Source organism: Chiloscyllium plagiosum, unplaced genomic scaffold, assembly GCF_037043375.1.
Source record: "Chiloscyllium plagiosum isolate Xiang-an unplaced genomic scaffold, Cpla_swu_hap1 HiC_scaffold_35, whole genome shotgun sequence".
In the NCBI taxonomy this organism is placed as follows: domain Eukaryota; kingdom Metazoa; phylum Chordata; class Chondrichthyes; order Orectolobiformes; family Hemiscylliidae; genus Chiloscyllium; species Chiloscyllium plagiosum.
The window spans coordinates 60,939,905-60,950,548 of record NW_028270173.1 but is presented as its reverse complement, the minus strand read 5'-3'; the positions used below and the strand labels follow the sequence as shown (position 1 = coordinate 60,950,548).

The 10,644-nt window shown below is 43.3% G+C and overlaps 1 protein-coding gene across 1 annotated transcript; it reads right to left on the bottom strand.

The window, feature by feature from the left end:
• Positions 1-1,794: 1,794 nt before the first annotated feature.
• On the bottom strand, positions 1,795-10,495 carry LOC122541647 (uncharacterized). The gene is made up of 2 exons (XM_087978744.1): positions 10,474-10,495; positions 1,795-3,747 (listed from the first exon to the last, which is right to left on the bottom strand). Exon 2 carries the CDS (start codon positions 3,260-3,262, stop codon positions 2,099-2,101), a length of 1,164 nt encoding a protein of 387 aa, XP_087834870.1. The 5' UTR covers positions 3,263-3,747; positions 10,474-10,495; the 3' UTR covers positions 1,795-2,098.
• Positions 10,496-10,644: the final 149 nt, after the last annotated feature.

The following is a 10,644-nucleotide window of genomic DNA, read 5'->3' as shown; positions in this document are numbered from 1 at the left end:
AAAGGGTCTAAGCAAGTATTAGGAAATAACTTTAATGTAGAATTATTAAAGAAAATAATTCCTTTTAACATAATATTTAAAAACAACAGTTTCCGCAAAAAGCTAAGATTACTGAAACATATAAACGAGGCAATAAAAGATACATTGTTAAGATGTATGTACAAGAATGGAATGTACCTGTGGACAATGAAAGAAGTTACAAAGGGAACATCGAGATAAGAGTTTAGCCTTATGACAGCACATGCAAGAGGGAAAATTGCCAACTTGGAAAGAAGGGGGCAATGGGCGTGGAGCGTAGATGGGCAGAGGCGAAATGGTAAGAAAGATTGCGTAATGTAGGGATCGGAAGAGGTGACCTCACGCAACTCAAAGGTTGAAACTGTTGTAGAAATTTGAATTTTCTTCACTTCATTTGCTCTCTGCAAATTGAAGTCCTTTCTTGCAAGATCGTAGAATAAATTGTCTTGTTTCCAGTTTTGGTGGTCTCGTCTAAATTTTATTGAATTTTGTTTCTAACAGATTCGACTCTGATTTCCAGCATCTACAGTCCTCACATTCTCCATGTTATTAAATCAATCAAGACTCTTTGCCTCAATTGATCTCTTTTAATAAAAGCTAGCAAATTCTTTCGTTAAGAAATAATTTGACCAAGAGAGATGGAGAGCTTGGTGAAAATTGCCCCATTCACCTTGTGCTTCTCTCTCCTATGTCTGTCGGTCCCACTACTGCACAACAGCACTCCCTTGGATGCTGTGGGTTTTCCTCTTCCAATCTATCAGACACATCCCACGCTGATGTTGTAAGTTTGAAATCCTCTGAGGATGAAGAATGCTATTTTCATACTAGAACTTTCTGTCAAATGTTTACCAGGAGAACTGAGGTAGCAGCTGAAATATGAGGCTTCATTCAGATGGTACAATGACAAGTTTAAATCTCCATGTAATCTGCTTCTCAAAGTCATCACCATTTCACTGTTCAGTTTCCTAAGCTTCTGGAAACTCATGTTGTTAATATTCGGAGCAACTTAAATTTTAAACATATGTAAAATGGCTACTGCTCTTAAATCTTTATTACATATTACATCAGAAATCACATAAATATGGTTAGGTGCAGTGTAAAAAGTAATTTATCAAAACATCCCCTTCCCATAACAAAAGGAAAAAGATTCCTGAAATGTCATTTGCAAGTTGTTTTGCAACATTGTCCAGACAAATCTTATATTTCATAGTCAAGTTGTTACACTTCAATTGCACTTTTAACCTTGAAGGTGTTCAAGTATATAATCCCAAGCAATATCTCTGCAAATTAAGTAACATCATTTGCAAATGTTTTGGAGCAGACAGAAATAGTTTACGAAACATACATTGAAATAGCTTGAGGTCAGATTTGACTATCAGTCATTCTCACGCAAACAGGTCCTAGCTGAAATGCTTGCAAGTAAAACAATGAATGGTCTCTCTTAATCTGTGTAGTGTTGTTCAGTTTGTGTTAATACTCTGGATACAAACACAACGGGTTGTCCTCACTGCATGGGGGTTACTCCAAGTCCTGTTTCACTGACATCACACTGCAGGGTCACTCCATTGTTACATCATAATCCCTCAGCACTGGTGATGTCATCACTAGTTGTTTAATGGGAGTGAAAGCTGCTTCTTGTTCTGTGTCCCAGTCCCATTGATCTATCCCTTTCAACCTGCCTTCACCTACCTATTGCATTCCCAGCTACCTTTCCGCACCCCCCCCCCACCCACCCACCCAGCCCCACCAATCCCATGCAGCTCTCAGCCCCTTGGGACTGCTGAGTGAGACTGTGTACAGTTCACACGCTGATGAAAAGTTAGCCAAAAGTATGGGCTGGTCATTCCTCTGTGGGTTCACTGATGTTCCACAAGGTCCAAGAATTATGTGAAAGCTTCATTACAGAACTCGCACCAATGGAGATTTCTCTCCTCTATGTGTGTTGATGGTGCAGGGAATACACTGACTATACAAAAGCCTTGTTACAAATACCTGAAGAGTTTCCTCCATGTGAACCGAGTGTATTCCAGATAGCCAAAGATATCAAGAAATGCTCATCACAAACCTCAGTGTTAAAGGGTCACTCTGCTGTGTGGATCCTCTGATGAAGCAGGAGTCTCGATGATCTTGAGAATGATTTGTTACACATATTACACCTGAATGGTCTCTCCCCTGTGTGAATGTGTTGGTGTGTACGGAGGGTTGATGATCTCGAGAATGATTTGTTGCACACCTCACACGTGAATGGTTTCTCCCCTGTGTGGATACGTTGATGTATATGGAGGATTGACAACTGAGAGAATGATTTGGCACAAACTTCACATCTGAATGGTTTCTCCCCTGTGTGAATCCTCTGATGCCGCAAGAGGTTTGATGACTCCGAGAATGATTTGTCACATACCTCACAAGTGAACGGTTTCTTCTCTGTGTGAGTCCTCTGATGGAGTAGAAGGTTTGATGATCTCAAGAATGATTTGTTGCACACACTGCATGTGAATGCTTTGCCCCCCTTATGAATGTGTTGGTGCTTGCGGAGGGTGGATAACTGTGAGAATGATTTGTCACACAACTCACAGGTGAACGGTTTCTCCCCTGTGTGAACTCGTTGGTGTACCCGGAGTGCTGATGATGACGAAAATGACTGGTCGCACATCTCACATCTGAATGGTTTCTCACCCGTGTGAATCCTCTGATGGAGCAGGAGTTTTGATGAGTTGGAGAATGATTTGTTGCACATTGTACACGTGAATGGCTTCTCCCCTGTGTGAATACGTTGATGTATGTGGAAGTGTGATGACTGTGAGAATGATTTGTCACACACCTCACATGTGAATGGTTTCTCCCCAGTGTGAATACGTTGGTGTATGCGAAGGCTCGATGACTGTGAGAATGATTTGCCACACAACTCACACATAAATGGTTTCTCTCCTGTATGAATATGTTGATGTATGAGGAGATGTGATGATTGCAAGAATGATTTGTCACACAGCTTGCACAAGAATGTTTTGTCCCCTGTGTGAATGCGTTGGTGCACTTGGAGGCTTGATGACTGTGAGAATGATTTCTCACATACCTCGCACATAAATGGTTTCTCCCCTGTGTGGCTACGTTGGTGCACAAGGAAGTGTGACGACTGAGAGAATGACTTGTCACAGATCTCACATCTGAATGGCTTCTCCATCGTGTAAATGCATTGATTTGCACGGAGGTATTGATGTCTATGAGAATGTTTTGTCAAAGACATCACATGCAAATGGCTTCTCCACAGTGTGAATGCATCAGTGAATCATTAATTTTGGACATCTCACACTGGATTCCTTTCTCTGATGTGTCACAAGATTTCACAAGTTGTGAGTACTCCTCTTGAACTGCCTCTCCCCTATAGGAATGAGTCAGTGATTCGTGAAGCTCAGTGAAGGATTGAAGCTATCACCACGCTTCTTCCCAATCTCACCCTGACCCATCACCCACGGTCAAACCTTCAGAAAGGTTGGTTCTGATGGAAGGCGGCACACCACTGACCAGTTTCAGATCTGATGATATGTCAAAGCTCCCTGACCTGACCAATTTCCAGATGACGGTTTCACTGCCCAACCTGTTCTGTCTTGAGCAATGCTGTGAAGGAATAGGATGTCTTCCCACAGTTGTGCAGTTGTTCCTTTGGTGATGGTCGGGATCTATCTGTGTCTGTCCTCTCTGTATTCTCTGGTGTAGTACGGCACAATCCTTCTGTAAAACAGGAAAAGAAAACATGATTTTGTCGAATACTTTCTCCTCCTTTACTGACAGATCTGACTCCTCAATTTTCTTCTTCTTTTCAGAAACACAGAAATTGGTAGCAGGAGTAGGCCATTTGGCTCATTGAGTTTGTTCACCAATTATCATTTCTAACACTCTGTATCAACAGCATGTATTTGCTTTCCACCAATATCCTTGACACCTTTTCCTTCTAGAAATCTAAACATTTCTTTCTTAAATATATTCAGTGATTTATACATCTCTAGATTTAGATGCATCTAGTGAGACCAATATTTGATGCTTATCCCTGATTGCCTTTGAGAAGTTTGTGGTAAGCTGTATTTTGAATATCTATTGTTAGGTAGCTTCTCAAGCTTTGCTGGACCTTCACCATCCAGGCCAAAGAAACAGGGTGATTGTAGTATTCAATCACCTTGCTGATTTATACGTTGTACTTGGTGAACAGGGACTGGGGAGTCAGGAGGTAAGTTATTTACCTCAAACTTCCCAGACCCTGACCTGCTCTTCAAGCCACACTATTTGTATGACTGGTCCAATTCAGTTTGCGGTCAATGGTAACCCCTGACATGTGACAGTCGGGACTCAGCAATTGAAAAGCCATTGAAAATCTCTCAATAATGGGGAGATGGTGCACTGTTTTCCAGAAGCACTTATCTGGTATCAAATGTTACTTATCATTTATCAGCCCAAGTCTGAATGATATCCAGACAGGATAGCTTTAGCATTTGAGAAGTCACAAACGACACAGAATATTGTGTAATCATCATAAAACATCCCCAATTCAGACCTTATAATATTGGTAAAGTCACTAAAGCAGCTGAAGTTGGTGGGCCCCAAGGACACTTCCTGAGGAACTGCTACAGAGATGTCTTGGAACTGAGATCATTGCTCTTCAACAACTAACTTCCAACATGCTGGGGGAACATCAATCAGCCAAGGGCTTTCCCCTCGATTCTCAAGGATTCCTGCAGAAATTGCTGGAGAACTACAGTGGGTCTGGCAGCATCTGTGGAGAGAAAGCAGTCAGCATTTTGAATCCAGTGATCCTTCTTCAGAACTGTTTTGAAGATTCACTAGACTCAAAACATCAACTATGATTTCTCCAGAGATGCTGCCAGTCTTGCTAAATTTCTCACCAGTTTCCGTTTTTGCTTCCAGCATCCACAGTTCGTTGTTTTACTTTATCCCAATGACTCTATTTTTGCTCAGAAATCTTAATAAAACACCTGGTCAAATGCTGTCTTGATGTCAAAGGCAGTCACTCTCCCATCTCACCTCTGGAATTCAGCTCTTCTGTCTAGGTTTGGACCAAGGATGTAATGAGTTTAGGAGATGGCAGAGTCCAAGCTGAGCATTAGTGAACAAATTATTGACCGTAATATAGATTACCCTTTCACCACTTCACTGATGATTGAGAGTAGATTGATGCGGAAATATTTGGCCAGGTTGGAATTGTGCTGTTTTTCATACACAGGCAATTTATATAGCTAGGCAATTTTCGACACTGCAGGAACGATGCCAATGTAATAACTGTATTGGAACAGTTTAGCTAGCGGCACAGCTAGTTCTGGAGCGTAAGTCAGAACGTTGTAAGGGCTGATTTCTTTTCCAGTCTCCAGTACCTTCTGCTGTTTCTTGCTATCATGTGAGTGAATCGACTTGACTGGCATCTTGATTCTGGGACTTCTGTAGGTGTCTGAGATGGAAGAGCACTTCAAACTGTAGGCGGATGGAGATGTTTCAGCCTAGTCCTTTGAACACATTTACTGGGCTCTCCATCATAAAGTGTAGGGATATTTGTAGAGTCTCCTTCAATGTTAGATCTTGTCTGTTGGTTGAAAATCAATTTGCCCTATCTTCTGCTCGCTGCTTATGCTTTATGGCATGCAAGTATACCTGTGTTGTAGTTTCGTCAGGTTGAAACCTCACTTTTAGATATGCTTCGTGCTGCACCAGCAAATGTGATGTTAAAATCGAGTGGAGAATACGCTGGGTCAGGAGATTACAAAATATGGTTTAACTGAATTCTGCTGTTGCTGCTGATGTATACAGTATCATAAAGTACAGAAACAGATCCTTCAGTCCAACTCATCCATGCCGACCAGATCTCCAAAAGTATTCCAGTCCCATTTGCCAGCACTTGGCCCATATCCCTATAAACCCTTCCTATTCATGTACCCTTCCAGATGCTTTTTAAATAAGGCCATTAAGACATACGAGCAGAAATTAGGCCAGTCAGCCCATTGAGTCTGCTCTGCCAATCAGTCATGACTGGTAAGTTTCTCAACCGCAGTCTTCCACTTTCTCTTTATAACATTTAACCCCCCTGATAGTCAAGAACCTATCTATGTCAGTACCTGGCCTCCACAGTCTTCTTATGGCAATGAATTCCAGTGATTCACCACTCTCTGGCTGAAGACATTTCTCTTTATCTCCATTCTAAAAGATCTTCCCTTTACTCCAAGATTCTGCCCTCGGGTCCGAGTCTCTCTAATCCAATGGAAACATCTTCCCAACATATACTTTGTCCAGGCCATTAAGTATTTTGTAAGTTTCAACTGGATCCCACCCCCCCCCCAATCATCTTTCTAAACTCCACTGACTGTAGACCCAGAGTCCCTAAATGTTCCTTGTCTGCTAAACTTTTCATTCCTGGGACCACTCTCATGACCATCCTTTGAACACGTTCCAATACCAGTACATCCTTCCTGAGATATGGGGCCCAAAACTGAACACAATACTCCAAGTGTGATCTCACCAGAGCCTTACAAAGCCTCAGAAGTACATTCCTGCTTTTATATTCAAGTCCTCTCAAAACAAATGCCATCACTGTGTTTGCTTTCCTAACTAATGACTCAACCTGCAGTTTACGTTGACAGAATCCTGGACGAAAACTCCCAAGTCTCTTTGCACCTCAGACTTCTGAATTTTCTCCCTGTTTAGAAAATAGTCCATACCTCTATTCTTCCTACCAAAGTGCATGATCTCACATTTTCCCATATTGTACTCCATCTGCCCCTTCTTTGCCCACTCTCCTAACCTGTCCAAATCCTTCTGCAGCCTCCCTGCCTCCTCATGCTACCTGTCCCTCTACCTGTCTTTGTATCATCTGCCAGAATGCCTTCAGTCCCTTTATCTCAATCTTTAATGTATAAAGTGAAATGTTGTGGTCCCAATACTAAGCCTTGCGGAACACCACTTGTTACCGGCTGCCATCCTCAGAAGGATCCTTTCATCCCTACTCCCTGCTTTTTTCCAAACAGCCAAGCTTCTATCCACGCTAGCACCTTGCCTCGAACATCATGGGTCCTTACATTATTCAGTAGCGGCACCTTGTCAAAGACCTTCTTGAAGTCCATGCAGATAACATCCATTGGCTCTCTGTGGTCTAATTTGCTTATTACTTCCTCAAAGAGTTCTAGCAGATTTGCCAGTTAAGACCCACCCTTAATGAACCATGCTGACTTTGTCCTATTTTACCAGACACTTCCAAGTATTTAGACATCCCATCCTTTGCAATAGATTGTGGGTGGCACGGTGACACAGTGGTTAGCAGTACTGCCTCACAGCGCCAGAGACCCGGGTTCAACTCCCACCTCAGGCGACTGACTGTGTGGAGTTTGCACATTCTCCCCATGTCTGCGTGGGTTTCCTCCAGGTGCTCCGGTTTCCTCCCACAGTGAATTGGCCATGCTAAATTGCCTGTAGTGTTAGGGGCGGGGGTAAATGTAGGGGAATGGGTCTGAGTGGGTGGGCTTGTTGGGCCGAAGGGGGCCTGTTTCCACACTGTAAGTAATCTAATCTAATCTAATCAGATTAGGATCTTACCCACAACTGAAGTTAAGCTCATCAGTTTGTAATTTTCCCTCTTTTGCTGCTCTCCTTTTTTAAACAGGGGTGTCACATTAGTGAATTTCCAGTCTTCTGGGACCCTCTCTGATTCTAGCAATTCCAGAAAGAACACCACTAAAGCCTCCACTATCTCTTCAGCTCGCTCCCTTAGAACTCTGGGGTATAGTCCACCTGGTGCAGGTGATTTATCCACCTTCAGGCCATTCAGATGTTTTAGCACATTCTCCTTGGTAGTGACCACCATACTAAGCTATGCCCTCTCACTCTCTTGAATGTTTGGGACATTACTCGTGTCTTTAACTGTGAAGACTGATGCAAAATAATAATTCAGTTCCTTAGCCACTTCCTTGTTCCCCATTATTATCACTCCAGCGTCAGTTTCCAGTGGTCCAATGTCTACTTTTGCCTCTGTTTTGCTCTTTATATAGCTAAAGAAACTCTAACAGTCTTCCTTTATATTACTGGCTAGCTTACCCTCATGTTTAATCTTCTCCATCCTTATTTCTTTTTTGTTGCCCTTCTGTTGGTCTTTGTAAGCTTCCTAATCCTCTGGTTTCCCACTGCCCTTTGCCACATTATATGCTTCCTCTTTTGCTTTTACGCTATCCCTGACTTCCCTAGTCACCCATAGTTTCCTCATCCTCCCTGAACCATGCTTCTTTTTCCTCGGGATGAATTTCTGCTGTGTCTCCTGCATTTCCCAGAAACTCCTGCCTTTGCTGTTCCATTGCCTTTCCTGCTAGGTTACTCTCCCAGTCAATCCTACCCAGCTCCTCCCTCAGTCTCTTTCGATGCCTTTGTTCAGCTGTAATACTTCTGATTCTATCTCCTCCCTCTCAAATTGCAGAATAAATTCAGTCAGGTTATGATCACTGCTTCTTCAGGGTTCCTTCACTTTAAACTCCCTTATCAAGTCTGCCTCATTGGATAACACTAAATCCAATATTGCTTGTTCGCTCGTGGGCTCCAAGACAAGCTACTCCAAAAAGCCATCTTGTAGACATTCCACAAATTCCTTTACTTGCAATCCACTACCAACCTGATTTTCCCAGTGCTCCTGCACATTGAAATACTCCATGATCACTGTAACTTTGCTGTTCCTGCACATCTTTTCTATGTCCTGGTCTATCATTCGGTGGTGGGTTTCAATCCATGTCATGAAACCATTCTTCTGGGCCTCTGGATTATGAGCCCAGTGACCATCTCACCACCATCTCCTCAGTTCCAAAGTGATCGAGTCTGCTATTCCGTGGTGTAAAGGAGGTCAGATACAAGTCATAGAGGTTTACAGTACGGAAACAAGCCCTTTGGCCCAACTTGCCCATGCTGTCCAGTTTTCACAATTAATCTAGTCCCATTTGCCTGCACTGGTCCAAATCCCTCCATACCTATCCCATCCATGTACCTGTCTAAGTATTTCTTAAATATCAAAATTGTACTCGCCCCCACCACTCACCACATTCCATGCGAAAAACCTGCCCCTCTGGACTTTTTTCTATCTCTCCTCTCTCACCTTGCCCTGTAGTATGAGACTTCCCTACCATGGGAGAAAGCTGTTGCCTAATGAACTTATCTGTGCCTCTCATGATTTTATCGACATCTCTAAGTTGACCCCTCAGTCTCTTATACTCCAGGGAAAAAAGACCCAGCTGATCCAGCCTCTCCTGATGGGCGGCACGGTGGCACAGTGGTTAGCACTGCTGCCTCACAGCGCCAGAGACCCGGGTTCAATTCCCGCCTCAGGCGACTGACTGTGTGGAGTTTGCACGTTCTCCCCGTGTCTGCGTGGGTTTCCTCCAGGTGCTCCGGTTTCCTCCCACAGTCCAAAGATGTGCAGGTCAGGTGTATTGGCCATGCTAAATTGCCCGTAGTGTTAGGTAAGGGATAAATGTAGGGGGTTTGGGTGGGTTGTGCTTCGGCGGGGCGGTGTGGACTTGTTGGGCCGAAGGGCCTGTTTCCACACTGTAAGTAATCTAATCTAATCTAATCTAATCTGATAACTGAAACCCTTCAGCCCAGGTCGACTCCCAGCAAATCTTTTCTTTTCAAGTCATTTCTTTTTCCTCACTCAACTGTGACACACACAGTATGTTTAGCAAAGGCACTGGATAGTGACCAGAAGCAGCCATTGAGGTTACTTTCTTCCCTCTGCCCAGCATCTCCCACACACACACCCCATTTTCTCAAGCATTGAGAAGGTGGGTGGAGTGTGAAATAAGCTCTCAGTTGATGGTTGCTCAAGACATGCTGTCGTGGTTAAGTTTTACCCTGAAAGTATTTCTTGAATGCAAAAATGCACTCAGCAGAAATAGTAATTCAGTGGATATGTTGAAATGTTTTGCCTTGTTTGCAGAAGAGAAATTGCTTCAGTGTAGCTGATAGAAGGGTTCTGGTTTATCCTAGGAAATCAGATACAATGCACTCATTCAGAGTGCACCTTCCAAATTCAGCCATCAGCCACAGCACTGGGCAAAAAGATCAAATCCAAGTCCAGGCTTTTGCGAAAGGCCAAAGTTTCAGGGGGAAAAAATCTCGAAAGGAGACATTAAATGGCACTGCTATCAATGTGTCTCCAAGTATAGGAGATGAATTCAGTAATCAACAAAACTCATCCTGTAAATCAAAGGGACGTGCTTCCAACAAACACTCTCAATTTCCAACACACACAGCTCCAGTCAAACAGTTCAGCACAAAGCACCGAGTAAACAGCTCTCTCAGCTGGATCTTCTCACACAGCATAAGGGACATTTCCACCCCTGACTGCCCACAGGATAGTCAGACTGCCTGAAGATTGGTGTGGATATTATGGGATACAATTTGTATAAAAGCTGCTCCTTCACTCACCATCTCCTCACTTGGATTTCAGTCCCTATAGGAAGTGAACCAGCTCTGGAAGAGGAGACAATGTGCAGAGTGGGTGGGCTCTCTGATTGACGTCTCTCACAGTCAATCCAAATATTTCTGGAGCAACATGAGTTTCCAGAAACTTGGGAAACTGACCGGGGAAATGGAGGT

Bases quoted from the DNA above. Each gene is read 5' to 3' on its own strand.
- LOC122541647 (XM_087978744.1), bottom strand. From the start codon at position 3,262: ATGTCTTTGACAAAACATTCTCATAGACATCAATACCTCCGTGCAAAT.